We start from the raw sequence: 26,896 nt of genomic DNA, 5'->3' as shown, positions 1-26,896 counted from the left end.
ATTCACTGAGCCTTTCTTGCTCACACTGAGCCAACTCAAAAGACAGTCAACTTGTACAGGTTTAGGATAACATCCCAACAAAAGTTACAAAACACAAAAAAGGGTAACACCACAAAGGAAAAGTGGTCTTTAATAGAAAATAGTGCACAGAGCTGCAAATGTTCCTCTATCACATTCAGATGTGCCTGGATCACATTCTCCATGGCCAGACCCTTCCCTCAACCCAAGAGGAGTCTTTCCATAGATGACTGAACAGTTCTGGTTTGAACTCAGGTGGAATTACCCCACAGAGCTAAAATACAGAGGTAAGAAAGAAAGGTTTCCAGTCTCACTGATACCAGAGCAGTCCCAAATTTATCTCTCAGAGTGTTTTATAAAACCTGGTCTCAGTTAAAAATCAAGCTCATGCCTCAAAGTGGCACAGCCAGCCAGTGAGGACCACCAGGTTCCTGTGCAGAGCTGGCAACCCACAGTGCAGTAAGTGGCTGTGGGAAGTGAGAGTGGGAATGGAAACACATCTGACCTGCCTGCACTGCCCAGGAATGAAGCACAAGGAACACAAGAAGAGTTAGAAATGACATGCTCAATTTTAAAAATTCTTTCTAACTCAGAGTTTTTGAAGAGAAAGTAACAGGTTTAAAGAAAATAGTCAATTTTTAAATGTCTTTTTTCTTCTCCTTCTGCTACAGAATTAACTTAGGCTGGCAGGCCAAGCTGTCTGAGGCACTGCAGAAATGAGAGCGTGAGCAAGACAAGCCTCACTTGCACTGTCAAAAGCTTCAAGGCAAAACAGGACTTTTTGGGTGGCAAAAGACTTCTGAAATTGAAGACCCTACAGCTCTCAGGAGAAACAGCACGACTCCAGCTCTGAAATGAGACCAGCATTTCAGCAAAAGCTGACGTTTGGAGTTACTTTTTCAGAAATAGCTAGTAATTTTGGCAATACTCCTTCCAGACATGCAGCTGGTCGAGTTTCATTGGCCAGGCTGACAACACAGATCATAAACCATAAAGCATCCCCCAGTGGAGAACAACCTCATCCCTTGGTCTCTCCAACACCGACACTGCGATGCCCACATTCAGTGGTTCCTCTTTCTGCCATCCCACAAAGGTTTTGTTTTCATTTGTAAAAGGGCAGGAACAGATCACAAAGGAAGAGCTGGAAGCGTTTTCCCAGCAACCTGCCATAGCACATTAACTGGAAAAGCAGTGAGGGAATGGTCCTCTGCTGGACCATGTTCATTTAAAAGAAAGCCAAGGATTGATTTCCGATCTCCTGCTAGAGTGTTCCAGCACCCAATCTCATTTATCTTCATACTGCAGCCATTTGTAAGAACATACACTACATGCACACAAAGCGCCCAGCAGCAAAGGAGAACAACAAAAGAGTAATAACCAAGGGAAAAAACTGACGTTAATGGGCACAAATTGCCTTTAACTCCACGATTTCAGAGGGAACTTTTTGGAATCCTTTGTTTCTTCATAATAGACAGGTCAGCTACAAAGCATTTAATAAAATCCACAGAGTCCTACCAGCCTAGTGTGGGTTTTGTTCAAGCCTTCAAAGATCTAATTGCTCTAGAGATGTCAGGTAATTTGATTTTTCTTATTTGTCAGGCCTTAAAGGGAAATTGTCCATCGTGGAGAATAAGCAGGACCGGGGCATGCAGTTTTCAACAGCCTGACTCATGATGACACCATCACAGTCAGCCAAGACACTCAAGACTTACAGGAAAAAGGTAAAATAAAGGCCCTTGCTCATGCAAGAGATGACAAGGTGCGCAGGTGGGAGGAGAATCTGCAGAGCTTAACAAGATAAAGTAATTTGAAAGCTTTTATCCAATTCGGGTTTGCAAAGGCAGCCAACTGGGCCACAGGGTAAGGGCTGTTCTCCCACCAGGAGATGCAGCAAACACACACTGCCCAGGAACCCCCCTGCCAAAGCACCACCCTCACCCAGGACACACAAACACAGTGCATAGACAGGAGGACCAAAAAAATCATAGCACATTTCTCGGAGCGTTTCTTTACTTACTCCAGTGTCTCCCTGAGCAGACACCCATCACAGAGAGAGACTGCAGTGGAAGCGAGCGGGATCTCAGCTCCACTGGCTGATTCCAAATGCCCCCACCAAACTCGTACCAGCTCAAACCAGAACAACAGTGACATGAAACACAAGGGGTGACACCCTGCCCGTGAGAGTCAAGTGCAAATGGGAGCCCCAGTCTCACTGTTGGCGTTCACAGAGGGAAATCCACCCCCCGGGCTGAGAAGCAGTAGAAGGGCCACAGTCTCCTCACATGCTGTTTCAGGGACATAGTGGTGAATTTCCCTTTCTCCTGAAGATTTCAGAGCCAGGCCTGCAAGGACAGGAGCTGAGCCCAGGGCTGGGCTTGGCAAGCCAGGAACAGCGGAGGTGTCACACGTTTCTTCAGCTCCAGCAGGCACTTTGTGTGTCCCTTCCAGCAAACACGGCAGCACCACAGAGCAGGGCACCCCTCCCCGAGCAGCACCCCAAAGTGGTGTCAGTCGGCAGGAGAGGAAACCAGACCAAGCCATAAACCAGGTCAGTGAGGCAGGGAGGACAGGCAGGTGCTTTCCCAGGTGTTGCCAATGCCTGTGGAAGAGCCCAAACCATAAAGTCACCACCGGCAGCAGTCGCTGTCTGGAGCGAGGTCTAAGGAGTGGGCAAGGGATGAGTGTTGGATCCAGGCAAAGCAGCTCCATCTTCACCTCCGTCAGCATCGTGTTCTGGTGTGGACACACCGTTTGCCTTTAAAATACATAAAGACAAAAGGTTTGTTTGGAAAGCAGTGAAGGGGAGATTCTTGACAAAGTTGTTTTACATTGCTTTTGCATGGTTGATGCCATTTTAAGAGCTTCCTACAAATAATAAAGAGAATATCTATGCATCATTAGTCCACACTCTGTCAGCAGTAAGGGCCCATTAAACTTGATTAAAGAAAGAAAAGACATGGGGAAAGAAATGTGGGTAGAAGGAGAAAGCAGCTGTACTGCTAGAACTGGTCCTCTGGTATGTGCCTCTCCCAAAGGGCCAGGTCAGACAGAAAGCTAAGCCTCAGTTCTCAAGGGCTTCTAAACCAGGTGACAGAGCAGACCTTCCATGTGACCCTCCTGCCCTCTGTGTGTCTGGGATATGGACAGGAGCCACAGCATTCCCATGGCTGGGAATGGGCTCAGGACAGCCGTGCTCTGCCACTAAAGGCACTCGGGCACATGTCAACCAGACAAACCTGAGCTGATCACTTCAGCACCCCTGGCAAAGCTCGGGCTCTGCTGGGACACGCTGCTTCTCCTCCTGGAGAAAGGACAGGGGAGTCACTGCATTCATGTGAAATGTTCAAGGGACAAAGAATCCGACAAATTCCTCCCACCAGCTGCCGCCTGACATCCCAGTTGAAAGATAACCTCCCGAGCCATAAAACTTCCCAGTGTGTTTACAGAGACTCCAAAACCCAGACTTTTAACTTCTGTATTACTGACTTCCCCTGCTCTTTCCTTTATGCTTTGTTTTGAAAGATGACATCAACTATTGCCCTTGGTGCTTTGTGCGAAATGCTGAATAGAAAGTTGGAAGCGTGAGGAGTAAACGTATTGCAAAGGGCAGAGAATAAGTCTAAGGAGGTGGGGGGCAGGAGGCCAGACAGGCTGTTTGATCAAAGACCAAAGAACAGACCTCTGCAATGTGAAAGAAGGCAGAAAAATAGGAGTTTCATCTTCACCAGCAGACTTGTTTCCAGATATATTGAGTGAAAGAGGCAAGAGAATGAATCTTTGTCATCCTTCTATTTTCAAGGAAAAAGCCTTCAATTTAAAACTCCATAAAGAATTACAGAAATAGGGAAAGTAATTTATTTTTTAGTAACTCCAGCCTTTATTCACTTAACTTCAAGGCGGGCTTAAAAGAGCTGAAAGTGTTTTGGTTCTACCACTTGAGGATGAAAATATTTTAATTCCCTAAAACATGGAAGGGGGCACACGCTTCTCCCGAGGTTCATATTTACAAATGCTTTGTATCTGGAATGCAAACCTTGAATCACTTCCTAACGCTGTCACTACCCAAAGACATGTTTTATTTATAAATACAGCAGGACCATTCGGTGCTCTGCGGTACGGATATGAGGAGGCAGAGACAGCTCAAAGCTTCTCAGCCATGAAGGCACAATTCAATTTTTTCACTCTGTGGAAGGCAGACAACTTCTCCTCGGCAAAGCCAGCCCTGGCAGACCACACTGCTTGGCTGTGGATCACGTGGATAAGGGAGAGAGCAGCCTGAAAACATTCAAGCAACTGTCTCACCAAGCACAGGAAAACAAAAGTCAGCTCCCCAAAGACTGCCATGAAGAAAGTCATTACAGAAATTACTATCCCATTTAGAGCCTAATTACTGTTAGGACAAATTTTTTTCCCTACATGGAAGGGAGCAGTCAGCCCCACTGAAGCAAAATGTTACCTCCTCATCGTCCCTGAGGGAGCAAAACAGGCATTTGAGAAACAGAATGGAAGGGAAAACAGAAGTTAATGCCTTAACTTCAAAGATGCCCTGAGAATTTCCTGCCACAAAAATAATGCCAAATGGCTCTGCCTGTCTCGTGTATTAACAGCTCGCATATTTATGAGAAAAGTGGATGCCTACCTCAGCTGGGGAGGCACTGAGCCACGGAGTGACACCACCTCATTTCTAAATCCAGTCAATTCCTGAAGGACAGGGCATAAATCTCCTCAAATTAAGAAAGCTGGAAGCAGCATTCCCTGTCCGTCTCCCTCAGCTCCAGGCCCTTTTCTCAGCTCTGCTCAGCCTCTCCCAGCACAACAGCTACAAAGCAGCTAAACTGGTATCCAGGAGCTACAGCTTCAGCACCCTGGGAGGAGGATCCAGGCTGGACCTGGTGACATCTGGGAGTCCTTCAGCAGGTCTCATGCTGTGACTGCAAGCCACAGCACTTCTTACACCCCATCATGGTCTCAGCTCCCAGGCTCAGCCTCACCACTGTTTAACGTGGCTCTGTTTAACCGTCAGCTGCTGCACCGCTCTTTAAGTATTAATGATTTAGACAACACACTGGCAAACAAGCAGAGATGGGGAGACTGTGATTTCCACTCAGATGGATGCTACTCACTCACTAGCTTCTCTCACGACTGTTTCTCGAATCTCCTGTTTTCAGCAGAAATTAGAGCTTTCTCCAGCCCCACAGCCCATGTCAGGCTTATTCACCACTCCCTACCAGCAAGCTGTTCAGGAGACCCATGGAATGGCAAAGAGGATTGACCCATTTCTGGGACAAGATCCTCACAGGACACTGAGGACCCCACTAACTGGGACCCATCAATGCAGAACTTGCTACTGATCTGAGGAGAGATGTCTTTTGCTTAATTTACCCCCTGCAGCAGCCCCAAGCTCAAACATGTTATCTCCATTAAAAACTCTTCACGGGCTAACGAAAACCACTGTGAGATATTGATTATTTCCTTGTTTCATTCTGTTTAATATTCCCTTTCCTTAATCAAAATGTCATAATCAACAACAGCGAGGATTGTGCTCTCTTTTAACTGAGGCACCTCTTAACATCAGCAGTACAGCCAGAACAAGGTGAGTCACCTCTCCCTAGCTGGGAGCAAGTAAGGGGAAAAAAGGAAGATTGTGCTTCTTCCACGTGTGCAAATTTAATTTTCTTTAGGATAAAACTTGCTTCAGGAAAATGAGCGCGTGACCTTCCTCTTAAAAGCTATCACGTCAGAGCAGGCACCTCCAGGAACTGGAGCTTCAGAAGAAGAAACACCAGTCCCTCAGAAAGGGATGCTTTTGAAAGGGTTTGAGAGCAGGTGGCTGAAAAAATAATAAAACTGGCAGGCTCTCAACTCACCGCTCTTCTGAAACTTTGGCTCATGGGCTGAGGTTGCCTAAATCCCAGTGCAGCTCTGACAATGAGTCATTTTATGACAAACCCCAGGCTTCATTATCTGCCTCACCAAACCCCAGCCGGAGCTGGAGCAATGCACTGGAAACCCACAACCTCTTTTTAACAGCTCCTTGTTTTCCTTTGGCCACACGACCATGCTGCCGGCTTGGCCTTCAGGCTTAAAGAGCTAAGGACTGTGAGAGCAGCCGCAATTTGCAGCACCACTCCCTAATTCCCTGTTCTGGACGTGGCCTGGGATTTAAGGATGCTTAAGTGCTCTGCAAAGTCACACTCGAGAGTGGAATTAGAGCAGAGGTGAGAAAAAGAAGCAGAAAGAAAGTCACTGGCAGAACAACACCTGAGGTGATAATATGAAGTAAAAATTGCTCCTGACATAGTGTTATAAAGATGCAGAGCCCTCCAGAGAAACTACAGCAAAATCTTCTTTCAATGTCCCCATTCTGCAGCCGAGGATCAGCAATTTAAATGATAAATGATCCTTGTCCCTTGCTCTGCTTTTGGGTCAGGGCAGACCTTGGGCACTGCCCCACAGGCAGGGAGATGCTGTGAAGGGTTTTGCCAGTACTGACATCCAGCACCAATCGACTCCACCCCTCCTTAAAGAGATGAACAGCAAGAGCAGCCCCTGCTTTTTGGCAGAGTGACATCCAAAGGGATCCATCATGAAGAACTCACTGCTGCCTCAGTACCTCCCTCAGGGCACCACAGAGCTCTCTTACCTGGGCTCTTGTCTGAACAAAGCAGCCCCTTTTGCAGGAAGACTGGGAAATAAACGACCCCAGACATAATAAAGATCTTTACAGCTACTCCCTAGTCAGCCAACCTGGCTTAACCTTTCCTTAACAGGATCCTCTCTACATCTCAGGGACAACTTTAACTGGGCTCATGAGACTGCTACAGTTTTCATTTTTTAAATATATGTCCATGCTGCCTGTCAATTTTAGCTCTCCCCCGCCTACATGGAGAGATCCCACTGGAAATCTCTGACCCCTTGTGCCAAACTTTGCATATGAAGTTTTTGGCAGGAAAAAGGCCATTTTTTTGCCTCTGAAATACTGTTTGCACCGCCATGGCTGGGGAGAAGTTGGTTCAAACAGGAGGTGGAGAAGCTCCAAAGTGCCAAGTACAAACACGCCTCTGGAGTGCATCCATCCAGCCTCTGGCATGGCCATGCAGCACCAGCAAGGAGAAGCACCCAAGGGGTCACACCTGCTGTCCACCCACATCCATTTCAATCCCACAGGACAACCTGCTGCTCTGTTCCACAGGCAGCAGAGCCAACACACAACGGGAATCCGCTGCCTCTAATGCCACAGCCAAGAGCAGCTTAAAATAAAACACCCAGTCCAGGGCAGCACTATAATCCACAGGGAGGAAGGACAGAACAGAAGTATCACTTGTTTGATTTGTTTTGTGAAAACTAAAATTGAAGAAAACTGCAAATCCCTGAAACTTGGGGAGGGAGGGAAGAGCAGAGAAACTATTTCATGCCAGCTATTTCTAGCAGGAAGCTGGGAAAGGGGGGGACTATGACTCCGTGTTGCACTGAAGGATAAACCTGCTCTCTCTAATCCAATTTATTCCTCAACATGTCCAGCACAAACCTGGCTCAGGAACAACAGGAGAGGCAGTTCAGAGGGCAGGAAGGCTTGGGAGGGAGCAGCACTAAACGTTTACTTGAGGGGTTAGTGAATAAATCAGTGGGAACTGCAGAGAGAACACATTTGCATCTCTTTCAGCTGCTCCCGATCAGATGTGATAGCAGCCTCTACTTTCCCAGTCACTTAATTGTTCTGAGGTTTTTGAGGGAGAAAAAGAGTCTTTTTTTTGCACTGCGGAGTTCTGGGAAGAGACACACTTGGCTTAAAGAGCCACCTTACTTTAGGGAAAATGTTATTCAGTCTCATAAAGCTGCTGGACTCCTGCTTTGCTTCAGGAGAAGCTCAATCTGTTCCACTGGCTCTGCAAGACAGAGAGGAGCTCCAGGCCTTTGCAGGGGGACAGATCCAGCCTCTGACTGCTCCTGGACGTGGGTGCAGCTCCCACCCCAGACAATTATTCATGTTGCAGAAGAGACTTTGCATTTGGGGAAGAGGGAAGGAGCTGTAAGGCTGTCACAGCATCTGCCACGAAAAAAACAGCAGGGAAAGGTGATCCCGAGCTATAGCTTTGCCAGCTGTGCCTCTGAGAAAGCTGTGCTTTGAGGGAAGTTAGCCCAGAAAGCAGGGATGTGCCCAGAGAGGAGGCTTGGCTTACCAGGGGCTCGGGTGGCAGCGTCGCTGTCGCGCCCGTCGGGCGGGTGGTCGCTGTGGCAGCTCTCCGTGGCACTGAGCTCGGCCCCCTGCTCACTGCCCAGGCTGCTGTGGCTCCCCGAGAGCACCAGGGAGTGGGTGCTGCCCAGAGCCCTGCCCACGGCCTGGCTGGACTCCCTGGTGGGCACTGCAGGGACACACAGAGATGCTGCTGAGAGAGCGGGAAGTGAGTGTAGATCCTAAGAGAGCAGCAGCCTCCCCGCTCCCAGCCAGGCTCCCTCAGGAGCAGGGTCAAAACCCAGCTCTTGAGCTTTGCTGCCAAAATGGCACCAGCAATTCCAGTGCTATAAAACCAGGAGTGAGGAGCTGGCTGGAGATGTGCAGCCGGGAGCAGCTCCCAACAGCAAGGGCAGGCCCTGAGAGGCTGCAGGCAGTGGAAAGACCCTCCACCTGTTTGATCCACTGATACAATTCCAGTGAGAAAGGATCAGACCCTCACCTGGCACAGCTACAGCCAGTAGGGCAGGCAAGTGGCTGAGCCAAGACCCCCAGTACTGAGAGGCAAACATTCAAGCACTTTACAATTCCCGCCCTCCAGCCACAAGGAACAGCAACTCCTCACCCAGTCCTGCTTGGAGCTTTCTCCCTTGTGAGCCTTTTGACCCCACAGGCACAGGCTTGTCATCCAGGCTGGAGGAACTGAGCTCCGAGTCGCTCTCACTGTCACTAGAAACCACTGCAGGAAAGATCAGGGGGAGGAGAGGAGAGAGACAGTTATTCACAATGTTCATAACACTTTCCAAAGAGGGTGCCAGATGGACCCAAATAAAACGCAAACAAACACTGACTCACTGGTCACGTTCCCCCTCTCCAAAAGGAGCCCTACCTGCAGTTCCCCCACAGCTGTTCACTCTGCATCTCAAGCATGGTGTGGTTTTACTTTCTACAGATGATTTATAACTCTACCGTACACGCTCCTGCAGCAGATGCACACACCACCGGTGCTTCTCTCCTAAACCTGACTGGGACCGTGGGGACCACAGTGCTCCTGTGCCACATTTTGCTGTGGTGTGGCTGGCCTGGGCACTAGGCTCTGTTCCCACTGACCCTTGTGGTGGCAGCCCAGCAAGCCCCCTGTTCCTGATGTTTGCTGTCTCCCACACAGAGCGACACTGGGTACGAGGCTGGATCCTGCTCAGCTGCAGGTGGAGGGGTCCTGTCTGCACCATAAGAGCATCCACACTTGAGTAATGTGGGGAGAGGGGTTGCCTTGCTCCAAGCTGCACTTCAAGTGTAGCAGGGTCTCTGTGGAGGTTCCAGGATGTAAGAGGAAAACACTAGATAAATACTGAGCACATTGAATCATCCCTATCAGCAAACTGCCCAGAACTGTGTTACTCCTACAACCCCAAAGCTTAAAAGGTAAGTGTCACTCCTCTTCCTCAAGGAGACTGTTCTCCCATTTCAAAACCACTTTTTTTATTCATTTTTTTTCTTCTCCCTGAATCCTGGCCCTGGTCCTGGCTGCTTTCCACCCTTCATAGTTTCCACAAGAGCTGAAGGAGCCTCATTTTGCCAAACACAGCTTCCCAAACTGGCAGGTTCTTTCCACTTTTCCATGCAATTATGCAAGCACCTCTCCTGCTTATACTGGTGTAAAAGATAACTGCCAGCTGCTCTGGGTAAAATGAGAGAAATGGGTTTTTTCCCAGCTCCTGGGTTTTTGTAATGATCTGATCTCAAACAGAAATGATGGGGCTGAGGAGGAAGGTAATGGGAAAACAACTGTCTTTTGTTTGAGGCATTGCACCTACAGCACTTCTCCATCTGACCAGGTAGATACCAGCTCTCCTGGTAGCTCAAAAGTCATCTCAAACAGCAGGTCACAAACCCTGGTAAAAAGAACAATATTGGTCCATGTGGGATAATAGAAAAGGCAACACTGCAACCTACAGCCTTTACTGTAGAAAAAGGAAACTCCAGCTACTTTTTTAGACTCATCAGTATGTCTTTATAAGCTCACATTCATGTGAGAAACAAGTTCCTTGTTCTGCTACTTGAAGAAACCACTTTGCCCCCGCTCTGTGTTACTCACTGTGCAGGAGGAACGTGGGTGCAGTGGTACAAGGTGACAACCACGGGGTAACACAGAGCTGTCAGTTCTAAAATTCACTACATGTAGTTCACAATCCCTTTAGCACTCCCCAGGGCAGGAGGACAGGTATCCCTCCTCTTGCACAGAGCACAAGCTGTCAAATGTTTCTGCCAAGGACCTCTGCAGACACTCATGTATTCAGGCAGGGATCTGTACTACACAAAATATTTTATTTAGAAAAAAAAATATTAATACCTAAAGTAGCACTTTTCTGGAGTTAACATCTCTGAGGATATTAAAGTTGGTTGCCAGTGTTATTGCACAGCTTTATTGAATTTGCCCTTGCAGGCAGCTTCCCATGCATACTTGCTCCTGTGCAGCCTTTCCCTGGCACTGGCTTCTCCTGCACCCCCAGCCTTCCCCTCCCACCATCATCAGGAATAGGACCTCTCACCTGCAGGGAAAGGGGCTGTGGAGCTGAGCTGGGCAGGGAGTGAAGCCCTGTTACAAACTGGGGGGCTGCAATGCTGGCTGAGAGTCCTCAAAGCAAAGGTCTGGCTTTGTTGTCTTAACAACAACTTCACTCCTTCCCCAAAACTTCCTGGGAGAGGCAGGGGATTATATATAAAAACTGTTAATAACAACCCATACATACCAGAATGCATTTTTTTTTCACTATAAAATCCAAATCTTGGCTGTAAGAGTCATTTTGACCATCCCATTGCTCAACTCCCTCAGAAAATGAACTCCTGTTCCACTTGGTCATTATCCTTTTTTTGGCCACAGAGATGCATAAAATCCATTGCTTTAGAACAGCTCCTTCCTCCATGAATCCTCTCAAAATGCTGGAAGTCAGGATTTATTTGGAGAAGGCTCCAGTGAATCAGTGGAGGTGACTTTAGCTGCCTGCCCTTCTGCCATTCAGTAGTTCAGAGAGAACCAGGACAAGAGGAAGAAAATATTAATGGCATGAAGGCACTCACACCACAGGAGCAGCCCTGTCTGCTCTCATTTCCTCTGCTGCCAATAAGAGTGTATTTTACTCACTGCACCAATGTTTCCCTTTAAGGTAATTCTTCATCCAAAGCTCCCAGACCTTCTGCTGGCACTTTCCAGAGCCCAGAAGTATTAAATCTGGTGTTCCAGCAGTTGCTGATATATCAATAAGAGTCGTTGGACAGCTGTACTTTGAGAGAAGGGAACAGATTTATCCCTATCTCCAGCTGACTGGAAAAAAAGCTCATCAAAAAAATATGCTGAGATAAAACTTGCTAGAAAAGCAGTATTCCCACAGGGAATGGGTCACTCATCGAGGGCCTGAAGCCCTGCAGCTGCTGGCAGAGCCCACGATCCCTATGGCCCGTGGCTCAATCTCAAGCCAGAGGCATTGGAGCCTTGTGGCACAGAGAGCCACAGGGAATGGTGGAGGGCTGCTGGCTGCACTTAACCCCAGCAGCAGAGGACTGTGGGGGGAGGCTGTGCTGAGGCTGGGAAGAAGGAGCATTTGGCTGGGGCTGAGCTCTGTTAGTCAATGCGTGCACTTGGCACGGGCACGGCTGCGCTGGGAAGAGCCAGCCACGCTCCCTCCTGCTGCCCGGCACAGGGCAGAGCTAAGCCCCGGCACACACCACACTTGGCGCTTCCTGCAGCTGTCAAAAAACACAGGAAAAGCACAAGGACACCCTGCAGCAACAGCTTCAACAGCAACACACCCCTGGGACAGCTCAGAGGCACCGGGTGAGTGGGCTGAGCACGAGCCCCTGAGCACACAGATCCCCTGCGGCACCCGGATCCTTGGCACACACAACCTTCTGGTCCCTGCAGGTGGGACAGTCAGAGATGATGAGTATTATTACAACCCAAGTGTCTCACTGAGGGCAGCTCCTGCACTGGATCACACCCAGCACTGCCCACAGTTGCAGGAACATCCCTAAGCAGGAGGAGGGGACTGGACTAAACCGCTCTCCCTTTCAGGAACAGCACAAGTTGCAGCTTTGTCACTGTCCAAAGTTGTTGGCAAGTTGGAGGACCCCCCTTGGTGGCCTGCTAAGCTGTTGACATGCCCCAGCACACTCCTCTCTGCTCCATCACTCAGGGATTTGGCCTCCAGCACACAGACACTGGATGAACCCATGGCACCCCCCTGCTCTGCCACTGTCCACCCCCCTGCTGGTGCCACCAGCACCAAGCACAGCATATTGCATTGCTTGGCAACACAGAGCAGCAGGCAGCCCTCATGCCAAATAGTACAACAGCTCAGGGATCACACTTTTTTTTTTCCACCCAGATGCTTTCCATTTTTTTCTGCAGAACTCAGAGTTTGGAAGAAGGAAAGCCCTGCTGCTATTGCTCCCCACTCCCTGACGCCCCGTCCCGCCTGACCCGGTGCAGAATCCCACCCACATTCCACCACATGGAGCAGAGCTGTTCCCCAGCACAAGAAATATTACTGCTGTTCTCTCCCTGACAATACATTTGTGCCTTAACTAATAGCAGAGTTCCCATGGCAACTGCTTGTTTATTACAGAAAAACTATAGGCAACAGCAAATCCCAGTGTCCGTGAGCACAAGAGAAACACTTGGGTGTGCAAAAATAAAACTTCATCCTTGTGGGGTTGGCTTTTTTTCCAAGAGGTACATTCCTGTGCTCACTTGGTCCTGCTGCAGCGGGAGCAGTCAGTACTCAGGGCCTGGCACTAATCCCTTGCTTTTGAAGGGGGGAAAAGGGACACTTGAAGTTTGTCCTACCCCTGCTGAAAGGCAGCTCCTGGCATGGAGGATGTCCAGGGCTTGTGGCAGGATTTGGCTACGCCTGTGCTGGTCCCACCTGACTTGAATCCCTCAGTAGCTCAGAGCTGGCTCCTTCAGCACACTGGAGGTGAGTGGAGGGGTTAGACATGGTTTCCAAGATAATGGAAACCCCACGGAGAGCAGCCTGTCAGAGGCAAGTATGTTAAATGCCAGAGCTCATTCCCGAGAACATCCTGCCAAACAAGCAACAGGGCTTTCCTCAGCGTCGAAAGGATGTGTTTAGATGAGGGTGTACAAGGTGTGAGCTGACAAATGCTATCAGCCAGGCAGGGGTGAGCCAGGCTGCCCTGTTAGTCACGGCCTTGGAAAGCTCAGTCCAGGCCCAGCTGTGGATTCACAATGGCAATATCATGGATACACATCTCCACGGGGGAAGGCGGCTGCCCTGCACAGGGCACAGCTTTGGGATGACAAACAGCAGGAGCCTCAGCACTGGCAGGGGAAAAAGAGTTAAATGGAGGGGTGAGGTGTACGAGCTCCCAGCTCCAGAGTTGAATTATAGCCCGCAGTGCCCACTGAGAGCCGTCCAGAGGACAGGCAGCCTAACAGAGAAGGGCAACAGGGAAAGAAAGCACCAGAAAATAAAGCCATAAATTAGTATTATCCAACCCATAAAACAACAGCCAGACAAACATCACAGGGCAGCTCGTCACCCACATCAAAGCTTACCAAAGGTCACTTTGCTGTCCTCCCCCATGCTCCTCTGCTGTCCTTGCCAATATTTATGGGGAGGCCTGCTCCAAAAACTAAACTCAACTAAAAAGCCAAACTAAACAGCAGGTCAGGTCTAGGCTCAAAGGCTTTGATTCCTAATGTTTTCTGTATCATGTTAACGAAAAACAACCTCATCAATCAGTCTCTTTGCTAAGACAACTCCTTCCAAGCATCTCCTGGAGGGAAGCACAACCATCTACTGTTGATCTAATTTGTCTTTAATTACAAAAGTTACAGTAGGGCTGGGAGTGCTTTCCTAGCTGGGGCCTGAAAGGAAGGTTTGTAAACCCAAGTCTCCTGAGCCCTCTTTATTAAAGGGTTATTTCCCCCTGCACCACTGGTAAGTGGAAGAGTGCATGCGGCTCGTTTGCTGAAGAGGACTTCTCCAACTGAGGGGATCTAACAGCAAAAGAAGGGGAGAGAGGCCAGATAGTTCTGCTAATCCGCACCAGAAAAAAAGGAGGAGAAATCAAAGCAGACTGGCAGCAGCTCTAATTCTGCAGCATTCAGCCACTGCTGTGCTGAGGACCCCGAGCACTCTGCTCCTCAATGCTGAGCTGCTGCGTCCCCCCCACTGGCTCTGGGCACAGCACTGAGGTGGGTGTGTGAGCAACAACTGGGTGGGCAGATGGAAGAGAGGGGGAGGAAAAGCCCTACAAGGCAGTGCTGTGAATGGGATCTGACAGGGCAGCGATCCAAGATGCGATACAATGGTCTACTTCAATCAAGGTCTCCCCCAAAGAACAGAGATGTGAGCTGAAGCTAATAAACCTTCAGGCTTGTCAGTGCTCTGGCCTCAGCCCTGCACAGGGCCAAGTTAATCAACAGCTTCTCCAAGAGACATTTAAAGGACAACTCAGCCTTGAGCTCTCCATGCTGCAAACCTCAGCCCCCTCCCCAAGGCCTGGGGACAGAGGTCACTCTTCCCTGACACCTGCTCAAAGGGTCAGGCACAAAAGGACACAGCCAGTAGCAGTTCACTCCTGCCCACTGCCTGTTAGAAGAGTGTCTCTGCCCACTTGCTCCAGGCCCCAGGATATCCCCAGGGAAATGCTGGCGGTGTTATTTTCTAACTCATCTCAAAGCAAGTTGGAGGATCTGCCCAGGGATGTTCTGCAGAGCAGCAGAAGCAAGGAGCAAGCAGCCCCAAGGAGGGAGGAATGAGATCAGCCTTTGGTCAGCCTTGGCTGCACAGCAATGTCCATCAGTGGCACAATCCCAAGGAGTTCAGCAGGAGCAGCTCTTTGGGCTGTGACTGCAGCCAGGTGCCTCTTCCACGGCTCATCCCACCCTTGGCAGTCCCAGAAAAACAGCGGGAGCTGCAAGGAACGGAGGAAAGCAGGGAGAGACTGAAGGAACAGGAGTTCAGGAGGACTGGGACTAGGCTGGGCCCTGCACTTAACTAACAGTGAACCCTGAAAAAACATACAAGAGCATAAAACCCCAGCACTGCCCACATAGGAAACACACCCCTTGTGGGATAACCCTCATCTCTAACAGAGGGTCTCCCCTATTAGCTGAACCCTCCTAGCAACAGTAGAAGCCAGGTCCTTCTCCCACCTGCTTTCTGGGCCTTTTTGGGCAGCAGACAACCCACCTTTTCCCCTGGCCCAGGTGAAGGATCGGCTGGTCCCGACGCTCTCCGACTCCGGCATGGCCAGCTCGCTCTGCCACGGCTGCGAGTGCAGCTCAATGGGTTTGCTGCTGCTCTTCAAAGGTGTGATGTACTTGGGCAGCCCTTTGTAGAACCACGCCCCAGACCTCTTCCAAACCTGCCAGAGACAGAGACACAACACCTTAAGCCTGGGTTTTTACAGCAAGAGAGCACAAACACCACAAAATGAGCTCCCCACCAAGCTCAGCCCAGCCATTCCCTGCGAGCTACCTGGACCCCACTCAAACACAGGGAAGTCGACACTTCCAGCTCACAGAGCCCAACAGTTCCCCTGCAATCTGCAATCTACCATAGCATCCCAAATTCCTCCCCAATCCTTGTCAGCCCAGTTCTACCTCAGTCCTTCTCCCACAACCAAAAAATGACAAATGTGAATGAGCAGCAGCCACAGATTGAAGGAGGAGCAGAAGGTGATTGTGCAGAGCTTCTTATGTTCTCCAGGTCATGACTGGATGTTTCTCTGATGCTATACTTGAGCCAAATACACGTTCCTAGACTTACCACACTGGGATGAAGTTCCCTGTCCTGCACTAAGCAGCAGTTCAGATTCTGCATCTATTGCTCTCCCACTGGGAATACACAATAAGAAAAGCACCCTGGAGAGAGCAGGCCGGTGCCATGAGTGGCAACAGCCCTAAGCACATGCTCTGCTTAGAGTGAAACAAGCCCTGCACTGGCTGGAGGAGCAGAAAGCCCTGACAAGTCTCTCTTCCTGAGATGGGTCCCTCAGCCTGGGTTGCTTTACTTCTGAGAGTTGAAGTCTGGCAACAGCTGGAGAATGGGACAGCAGAAATGTCCCCTCGTATCGTACCGAATGGCACAACCTCAGTGTTCATCTCACAGAGCAATTCAGGCCAAGCCAGATCATTTAACGAGCCTGAAAACCCCAGAACGAGAAGAACAACACTCAAATAACCTGAACCTGGAGCAGGAAATGGACTGCGAGCACTAAACTGTAATATCTCCTGTAAGAATGGCCTCTCCTCTCCAATTTAGTTTTAATGCAGCTTATGATGAAGGCACTCTATTAAGTATATTTAATATAAAGCCTGATGTGAGCCAGAGGAAGGGAAAAGGGTGGCAGCTCAGACAAGGAGAAATGGCCTCTACAAACCTAATTCTTTCGTGCCTTTCAGCAGTCTAATAATGAGCTAATGAGACAGCCAGGGCAAAAATACGTTAATATAATAAAAATATCATTTTTTATTTCATGCAAGGAGGTAGAAACCTTGCACTGTTGTTTAGAGTGAAGATCAGTGTTTTCACTCCAAGTTCCCAAAGCATTTTGCAAACAGTATCACCATTATGGCAATGGGCGCAAATGCAGATACCCCTAATTGCAGATATACGTTTGTAATTTGCATTTAGGGCTTAATCAGAGGGCAGTGACAAAACCTGGCACTCAGGAGTTCTCCTCATGCAGGCACAAAAAGCAGGACACCAGAGGTCCCATTTCACTGATGGGAGGAGATTGCTCAGCAGGTTGCCCGGTTCCTCGTTCAGAGCCATCAACACAGAGAGTTCAGATCTCTGTGTCTGGGGTCTTGAAAGCCAAGTGATGGCAATCTGAACTCAGGGGGGAACCTGAGAGTAAGGTTTTTAAAAGAGCACCCAGCAGAAGACAGCAGAGCATTGCTGTGACCCAGCACACACATCAGTTACTCTAAGACTGCAAGAGAGACACTTGTGCAACACAGCAGGATTTAGAAACCAGTAGGTGAGAGCACCCTACAATTACACCAACATTTTCCTGGTGGGTGACATCCCAGACGGATGGTGAGGCTCACATCCAAGCAAATAGCTGGGAAGACAATTTCCCAAGACTGCAAGTTCTTCTACAGAGGGGGGGTCTTGGCAGGCAGGACACTTTACCAGCTCCTTCACCACTGTGCCAACAGCCACAACAGTGACCCAGTCAGTCAAGGCACAAGCTGACACAGCTCCTTCTGTCCCCTCTGCCAGCACGTGGGGACTGCACAGCCTTTGGTACAGTGTGTACAACAGCATACGTCAGTGCAGCACAGAGACCCCGGAGCAACAGGCTCTTCTATCCCTGCAAACCCAAGAACTGGGAAATGCAATATATTTTTTAAGTCTGGGACAGACAGCTCTGCATGGAGCTTAGCCCACTGCAACTCAGGTGAAGATGCACCATGCAGGAGCTGCAGGCTGGGTAAGCCCTGGTCTCCCTCATGAGAGGAAGGCTGGAGGCTTTGGGAGCAGCTGCACACACAGGACACAGTGGGAGCACAGGGACTGTGGCAGGTACAGGGTTTGCACCCTGAGCAGCGCCACGGCTTGAGGAGGGCAGGTTGTCCATCCCCTGATGCTCAGTGAGTAGCTGGGGCACACATACCTTCCCTCTATAAACTGCTGGGGAGGAAACAACCCTCTGGTACAGCCGTTCTCTGAACAGACCTTGCAACATCTGTAATTTAATTTGAAGCACTGGAGAGACCTATTATCTTCAGGCGAACTACAATTTAGGCACACCATAAAACCAATCAGACACAGCACGGATTGCTGCAACAAAGGCTGGTCGCCCCCAGGTTTCTCACTACCCCAAAGCAAGTCGTTATAGAAAGAGTTAATGATATAATACACCCAGCTCTGATGTGGTAATGATAGTATAAAATTGATTCTCTGCATACATATTCGCTTTAAATTGGTGCCTCTAATAGAGTTTGGTCTTATTACAGCAGCACTGAAATAATTTTGAGATCAGCTCTAAAACAGCTGCAGCAAGATGCTCTCCCCTGTATGAATTCAGTCCCTCTGCCACCCCAGTTTAGCAGCACGGCCCATCCCAAACCACCACGGATCACGTTCTGTTCTGCACATAGGCACAAGGGGCAGTTTTAGTACCCATGCATCAAAACAGATCGATGCTGCTGACTGCTATTGATGGCAGTTTGACTGATCTCAAGAGTGGCCTGACAGCAAAGTTCTTGCTTGATTTTAAATTAATAAATCTGTAATGGTGCTCCAAGAATAAAACTCCTCTTTATTAGCAGGAGCTGACTCTTGCCAAGGAGGAGATAACATTGCTCCCACCAGTCCCGTGTCCCATGGCAGCCTGAGTTTGGGTGGAGCTGGAATTTCACCAGCCAGCCCCTTCCAGTCTCTTGCAACAACCCAATTTTGAGGAACATTGATCATCCCTTGCTCTGAGTGCTCGACAGAGGGGAGTAAAGATCAGTATCTGCATTACTCCAGATCGGGATGGGGTGGCCCTGTTTGGGGCTCAGGACAGAGCAGCCACACCACAGTTCACCATCTGTCCACGGTCCTGAGCTCAAACTGGCCCAAACACAACCAAAAACCACACTAAACACCAACTCCCTTCAGGCTCCTTGTCCTTCTGCCTCCCCTGACACCTAAATTACTCCAAAGCAAAGCAGGTGAGGAAAGCTATTCAGCACCACGCTCCTTTTATTACTTCAAACCAATTTAACAGCCACAGCCATGACAAGTCCAGAGGGCTCAATGCCTTTTATAACACTGATAATATTCCTATTAAAGTTGCATCAAGCCATCATTACAGCTACAGGATGAGAAATGCAGAACCAGATGTGTATTTTATCGAGCACTTTCAAGTGCAGCCTGTAAATGGGACCTAACAGAGAATTGCTGGGCCCTGGTGAAACCCATGTTACTGCTCAAACTTCTCTGAGCATACAAGTGCTAAAACAGGCTCCTAAACAGGGAAAACATTACGACCTGCTGATGAAGGGATGGGATCACAGCTGAAGGAATCATAACAAACACTTGCAGCCCCCCCAGAGTTCTCTTCACCAAACCAGGTCCCCTAAACAGAGCTGCTCTTGCTGCAAAGCCACATTTTGCTCTACCACCTCCTGCTTGTGCCACATGGTCGCTGTTCTCACCCTGCAGCCCTTTCCTTCACAGCAGTCCAGGCTTGGTGAGAGGAAAACCACTACCTTTAGCTTCCCATGCTGACACCAGCAATACCGCTCAAACCCCCCAAAAAAGTGGGGGAGCAGGTTCTCGTGGGCTACAGTGAAGAGAAAGGCACCTGCAAAGCACAGCCACCCCGGGAGCACCTCGCTGCCATCGCCTGCAGGCAGCACATGCCCACACACTCACTTTGTCCCAGCTCTCCACCACGGCTCTGGCACGCTGCAAACCACTGGCAGGGAGAAAGAGCGAGCGCTCTTCAGCTTCGTTATTTGCATTCATCTGCTTTTCCATAACACAGAGATTTCCAATTACATTATTTACAGCAATCTGTTGTCAACTCCCACATTCGGCACTTGAGGATGAAGAAAATTAAAAGGCAGTGGAATTACTATTCGGAGCTTTGTTTCCGGAATAGCAAAATCTATCGCACCCCTGACCCCGACGCTTCTCAAGCTGCAGTGGCTGCCAGCCTTCAACAATTTATCATTCCCCTTTCAATCAGGCCTCTTTTTTTTCCCCCGGGGCTCTATTCTAGAGGACACTATTTTGAGTCTAACTACTTGCCACCACCCCCAAAATAATATGGCAGAGGCTATTGATGAGTTCTTTCAATTGCAAACAGGTGCACATCCCTCCGGTTCAATCCGGAGTCACCCAAAATAAACACTCCCCTCCATCAGTGTGGTGTTTTGCCAAGAAACCATCATGCCAGGCAGGAATAACCCCGGGCTATGTGGCTTTATAATGCTCAAAACGGTATGAGTGTGTATGTGAAAAGGGAAGCCCCGGGGGCAAAAGGGGAGGAGATGACTCCCATTCCTCCAGCCCGCCCGATGTTCCTCCTCTGCATGGTTTATTGTGATAAACTGAGAAATGCAGCCAGCCATGAAAACGCTGTTTAGTGGAGGAGAAGAAATTAAAAGGAAAGTGAAGCAGAGAGGGCAAATTAAAACTTTTAACAGGTCCCTGATAGCTGACACTCTCTTTCATATTCAATGGGGTTTTAAAAAAAAAAAAAGAAAAAGCTCTCTCTCTCCCCCCACTCTTCTGAAACCGCTTTCATTATCGCTACAATTTTGGATGTGTCAATTCAAATGTAAATGTGCAAGAATGCTTCCAAGAGGATTTTAATTACGATGATAGCATCGCTAATTATGGATATATAAAAAATAATATATATATAAAAAAAGGGGTAATTCGGGAAGGTGCTTTGCAGAACCTGGTGGTATCAGTCAAAACAAGGCTGTGCAGAGAGTTAAGCGGCTGGGCAGGGATTTGACAAAGCACAGCAGGTCCCTTTTTCCCCTTCAGGCCAGGAGGTGACAGGCAGGATCCAGCCACACGCGACTAATTCAGCATGGGCACTGCTGCCCAAGCTGTTATCAAGCTCACGTGCTCTGCTAGAGGCCTGGCAGCAGGGAATCATTCCAGCTGTATATATATCCACCACTGCTCCTCCCAGGCAAGTCCTGCTCCTCTGACAGCTGCTGCAATAAGCCTGTTTCACTGGAGGACCTGCTCCCTTTCTCATTCCCATGGGTGCTTCACTGCAAAGAGACTCACTGCAAACCCACAGCCAGTGTTTGCTGTAGTCAGGGATCAGCACCCCTACCATGCCATGGGATTCTATACACAGGCAGGAACAGGACTGCCCCTAGGAGGATCAGCCCTCCGTGCTGTCCTCAGAAAGGCAAAGCAAGATCAAAGCCAAGAAAGGTGATGCAGCACATGGAGGAGGGAAGTAGGAAGGGAGAGTCTTGCCCTCAAAGCTGAATGGAAGCTTGATCAAATTTGTTTCTACCCTTGCTTGCCGGAACACTAAATCACAATCCACATCAGCTTTAATTCCACTGACCTCTGAAGACATTGCAAAGAAAAACAACCACAGAATCCTGGAAGAAAAAAAGAGGTTTTTCCACAGCTGCCTCTGCAAACACCTGGGACAAGTGGAATCTCCAACAGGCCAGTTCTGGCCTGCAGCAGGTGAGCTCTGTCTTATTTCAGGAAGAAGAGATGCACTATTGATGGAGGACTGTCTGCTGGTCCTTGGGGATGCTCTCTTTGCCAAGAGGAACATCCAGGCCCTGTCAGGTCCTGGCCACATTAGAACACAGTACTTTCCTCCCAGCTCCTCCTGGCCCCTTGGAGACCCTCACCCTGTGCCCATTCCGCGTGGCAGCTCCAGCAGTGCCAAAGGCTCTGCTTCATTTCTGGATCACTGGGATGCACAGCAGCAGGCAGAGCCCATTACTCACCTCCACTCTCCAGAAATAAGACAGTGTCAGAGCAAGTTGTTCCTCATCGCTATGCAGCACAGCCTTCCCAGTGGAGGTTTTCAAGGAAGCAGAAAGCAGCATGGAACACCTCTGAGTGGCTGAGGCTGGGATTCCCAAAGGGATCTGTGGACACCAAGCACTCGATTCCAGCTGAAGAACTCATCTAAACAACAGCTTGCTACTTCGGTCTTCATTTGACCCAGGCAAAGTGATGATTTAATCATCACTGGAGTCAGCTCAGATTCTGTCCACACGGCAAAAGGGGGAAATGACTGCCACACATCACTAAACTTACGCTGGTTTAAATCAAGCCTGCAGGGATAAATAATGATAAGGAAGGTGGAGGGATGAAAGCTTTGGCATGTAGGAACAATGCCCCACACTGCAGCTGTTAGCTAGTACATGGGAATGTCCAACCCCACCATCCTGGCCTGAGAGCCTGGTGGGACACAAGTGCTCATCTAGTGCATGGCAGAGGCTAAGGGGGACAATTACAGTCCAAGGCTCTCCTTCCAGCCAGATGACGCTGATTAACTCCAGCCAACACCATTTAGTCCATTTGGGTTTCCAAATGACCTCCCCTTCCCACTTCAGTGCCTGGCAGTCTCTCACTAACAGAGTCAAGAGCTTCACCAATATCATGCCCAAATAGCTTGAGCGCTGGTTCAGAAGATCAGACGGCGATCAAAGTGCTGATGTGGAGGGAACCACCTCACCTGGAAACACCACATCCCATCACACACCTGGGGAGGGGGACTCTGCACCAGTATCAAACACTCACCCACTACAGTGGTCAAGTTCAGGCATTGCCAGAGGTCTGTGGCCTGGGACCAGCCTTCCTTAAGTCCATATCTGGTTGGCTAAAGGAAAACCTTGCTCAGTGCAAGGTTTGCACCTTGCTCAGTGCATGCTTTGCACCGACAAGGGGAGAGAAGAGGAGTGATATGGACTTGTTACTCCATCACACAACCCCAAGTGCTCCAGGGCATTCCTGAAGCTCTCTGCTTGGATTCCAGGAAATAAAATGGGGCTGATACCTAATCACCACATGAGGGATTCAGAGGTTTAGACAGAAATGAGGCTATCTGATCCCAAAGAGCAGACATCCATCTGCACTCATCGACAGCAAATATCACCTGCAGCAAAGAGCATGGCCAAATGGGTTTGATCCAGAGCAGATGGCAACACGAGACAGAGTCAGACCACAGAAACAGACACCAACAAGGCACTGGTTGTCAACACAAGCTCTTAAAAGAAACCCGTTAATTTAGTGCATGCCCAGTAACATCATTACACCTGAACCAGCTTCAGAGACTGCACTTGTACCAGCCACCAGCCCGAGGCCCAAGAGCCTCATCTCTTCCTCACACACTTAGGGAAGACCAAAGCCACTGATCAAAGCCACTGATCAAAGTCACTTTCCAGGCATTTATTCTGATTTGCCTCAACTTCCTTGCCCTGGCTGACATGCCTCAAGGCTCCTGCTATTTCTCAATTCCCGATTCCCTCAAAATAAAGGCAGGGCATGTGGGAAGACAGAGGGGATGTATGACTTGATGTCTGGCTGCGTGTCCACACTGTGACCCTTCCAACCTTCTCCTGTTCAGGGCACCAGCACGATCACAAACAAGAAAGGAGACAGACCCAAAATGACCTTAAAGAGAATAGAAAAACAAAGCAGAAGCTTAGAGCTGGGAGGCTCTAAGATGGGGCTATATTTTAGTTAGTCTAAGAAGGAAAGTTCCATCCATTTCCATCAGGAAAGCACTTTGGTTGTATCTCAGGTTTCACAGAGAGAGCAAGTGCTGAAGGTTATCGTACCCTCACACACTGGCCACAGGTAACACATACCAGACAGGTTAATATTCTCTGTCCAGGGACCAGGGTTCCTTATTGTTTTTTGAAGAAATAGGAAAAAAACCCAGTTGTACAGACTGAGATAAATAAAAACCAAAAAACACAGAAAAAAACAGACCAAAAGAAATAAAGTAAATTTTAGCCCCATACCCATTTCCCTGCAGAGCACAGAAAATACATACACCTGCCTCACACTCTATTTTGGGATCTCTGTCCGGAATTCAAAACATCTGGATGATTCAGTGTATCAAATTATTATCAAAATCCAAGGAGCTCCGCCTGCCCTACCCACACTGCTGTTCAAAAGTTATGCATCCCTCATCCTGCCTGAACACGGGCTTTGCGAGTGCTCCCACACAAACAATCCCCTCCAATGGAAAACCCAAGCAATGCTGAGTTTCTGCAACTAGTATAAAAAAAAAAAATTTCTGCCTCTCTAACACCTGCACAAACGCTGTCACTACGCCTCAAAAATTGATTTAGCAGAGCACCCAGGTTACACACTCGGTTGTGCTGGTCAGAAACAGCTGCACTGGATTGATGCTCAAGGACCACAAGCAAAAGACCAAAATAGATTGATGGGAACGAGTGAAAATCTGTCTGTGATCACAGAACAAATTCGTGGACTTCACCACAGAGCAGCGAGCCCTGATGTTGGTGGATGCTGGCTGGCAGACAAGAATTGAGGCAGCCCATTATTTTTTTGCAGTGCAAAGTCGAGGATGAAGGATATAAAAATCTAGAGAGCTGCATTATAAGTCTCACACTGGCAAGTTATGGGATTTTGCAGGCAGGGAGGAAAACAGATTTAAAAGCTGCAATCCTAGTTATTTTTAGAGGGACAAATATTGCAGTTACGCTCTACATCTCTGAAGCTGTATTAAAAAAACAGTTAGCCAAATTTATTTGCCACAGAGCCAGGAGGGAAAGAGTGTAAGGTAACAGTCTCTTTATGGCCATGGCTAGAAAAATTCCACAAAGCCATACAGGCTCCAGGTGTCAGTGAGGTTTTTCTCCTCCACCCCCTCATAAACCAAAGTTGTCACCACTGTGTGTGTTTGAGCCTGCCTGGCCTCCAGCCAAGCCTCCCAAACCCCATCCCAAGCTGCCTCACAAGTGTCCAGGCACAGGGAAAAGCTCAGGCAGGCTCTGCACAGACTTGGGGCAGGTAGGTGAAAGCTGCTGAGCCCCATCTCTCCACAGCTGAATTTTACCTCTCTCTGTTCACTGCAGATCTTGCACAACCAAAGAGGACGTTTCTGGGCTCCAATGGTTTCTATTCCACACTTGGTGCAAACTTTCTGAAACAAGGAGAGAGACAGAGAAAAAAAGTGGTGTTGGCAACTCCCCACAGCCACAGAGCCCCTGGGAGAGAGAAGGATGAGAAACACCTCTCCCAAGAGCTCTGTTCTGCTTTCCTTAGAAACCTAAACATGGCACAATTTTCTTATTTATCCTGGAGAACCATTCATTGCAGGAAGCTGCTTCAGATCTATATGGACATGAGACAAAGGCAAACCTACAGCACAGCCCTTGACTCCAGAGAAAGAACTGCACAGGGCAAATCAAACCTCATGACCCACAGACATATTTCCAGAATGTTTTTTTTTTTATTCCTCTGAATCCTAAACCCAATCTCTGTAGCATGGAAAGCAGCTGTAACCAAGCACAAGACTGGAAATCCTCTCCTCCCCTCCCTCACACACACAGTCTTAAACCCCACAGCTTCCCCTCCAGTTCACCACACGCTCCTTGCTATTGATTTGTGATGTTTAGGAAGTGGGCAGGACCACAGCTACACACACATTTCCTGAATGCCTGACAGCCCTTATTGCTGCACAAGGGACCTTTCATGTCTCCGCTGGCATTACAAGCCATTTACAACCTGAATCACCTAATATTATATAATGAAGCTGATGCCTATCAGCCTTGGCATACAGCTTGAATGAGAAATTGGATGGATTCTTTGATCCTCACAGAGCAAAAGCCACTCGCAAGAGGGCTCTGGAGAGCAAAACCTTGCTGAGAAATACATGAGAATTTGATATCCCCAAGTAAGGTCTTACATATCCCCCTAACCAGGCTCCCGTGAGCCTGGAGGTCTGTGTCCAGGGACAAAGGTCTCAGTGGCTCAGTCAGCCCCCAGTGCCCAGGTCTGGAGGAAGAGAGTGGCAGAATGATGGTACCTGAGGCAGACTAAACACCCAACTGTTTTGGTCAGTGTAGTCCAGAGGAAGGTCTGTTCCCAACTCATGCTGCACAGAAAGCAGGGAGGCACCAGCAGCCCCCACAGAGGTTGGTGCTCTTCTCCATCTTGCTGTTCCTGCCCTCATTCTCACAGGGAAACAAGGAACAACCTATTGGGTCTGGTGCATCAAAACTCAAGCCAAGGGGGATTTGCAGATTCAATCAGCAGACACCACCTGAGCTACCCCCAACTCTCCCTGCCTCAAACCAAAATCTGAGGGAGGAACTCAGTTTGAAATACCCTCAAAGATCCCAATCCCCACACGAATAGCACATTCAAACGCTCCCTCTAGTGGAAGCTTCCAACCGATTTTACTCCCAGCCATAAATTTTCAAAATTCCAATACTGAACGGCTCTTTCCTCCTCCCCTTCTCTGCAGACTAGCTGGAAAACTGAGCATCACTCACAACCCCTCAGAAGAAGACATAAAAATCAAGGACATTAAATGCAGCCCCATTTCTCATTAAATACAAGACAAAGCACTTTCTTCTCCTACTCACACTTCACCTTTTATACAGGATACCCTCTGCATGGTAAACGGCACTGTGCTTTGTCTAACTCCTGCTATTGTTAACACACCTGGATTTGCATGCATCTTTGTCTTGACATAATGACTTCATTTCCAAGATAATAAAAACTAATATTAAAAGCATTCTTCATAAAGCAGAATGCAGCACTTAGAAAAATCCGTCGGGCTACAAGAAATGCAAGAACCTCCATTCAGCAGAAGGGGTTTGCCGAGGGTAAATTCTTTGCTATGTTTCAGATGCATCATTACAATTCCAGTTATTGAATTAAACAGGCTGCAATGAGATGGTAACAGAGCACTGCCTGCGAGAAAAATACGAACTTTAAAAATCCATAATTCCCTGACAAATTGCTTATTGCATACAGCACTGCACAAGTGATGGATGTCCCTGGAAAAGAGGGAACAAGTTTGAAGCAGGAGTTCACTCTGTGTGCTCTGCTGGAGGGGTGACAGTTCCCTGAGTTCACTCCACAAAATTAAAAAGGAGCAAGGGGAGAAGCCCAGGGCACCCAGGCAGCACTTCCCTAGGCTTGCACACAGCTGAAAAGTGCAGCCAAGCTGCAAGCAGCTGCAAAA

General features: G+C 48.7%; 1 protein-coding gene across 2 annotated transcripts in view; it reads right to left on the bottom strand.

Moving 5' to 3' along the window:
- Positions 1-2,738: 2,738 nt before the first annotated feature.
- The window catches only part of RPH3AL (rabphilin 3A like (without C2 domains)), a 36,999-nt gene continuing 12,841 nt past the window's right edge, over positions 2,739-26,896 (bottom strand). For both annotated transcript variants that reach the window (XM_027660298.1, XM_027660299.1), the window contains 5 exons: positions 24,758-24,844; positions 15,412-15,586; positions 8,817-8,930; positions 8,199-8,381; positions 2,739-2,773 (listed from right to left, as the gene is read on the bottom strand). In XM_027660298.1, coding sequence (XP_027516099.1) covers positions 2,739-2,773; positions 8,199-8,381; positions 8,817-8,930; positions 15,412-15,586; positions 24,758-24,844 — 594 coding nt within the window. The remainder of the gene's footprint in view (positions 2,774-8,198; positions 8,382-8,816; positions 8,931-15,411; positions 15,587-24,757; positions 24,845-26,896) is intronic.

This window comes from Corapipo altera, unplaced genomic scaffold, assembly GCF_003945725.1.
Source record: "Corapipo altera isolate COAL_440 unplaced genomic scaffold, ASM394572v1 271, whole genome shotgun sequence".
NCBI lineage: Eukaryota > Metazoa > Chordata > Aves > Passeriformes > Pipridae > Corapipo > Corapipo altera.
The sequence above is the reverse complement of the archived record's forward strand: the minus strand, read 5'-3'. Positions and strand labels throughout refer to the sequence as shown.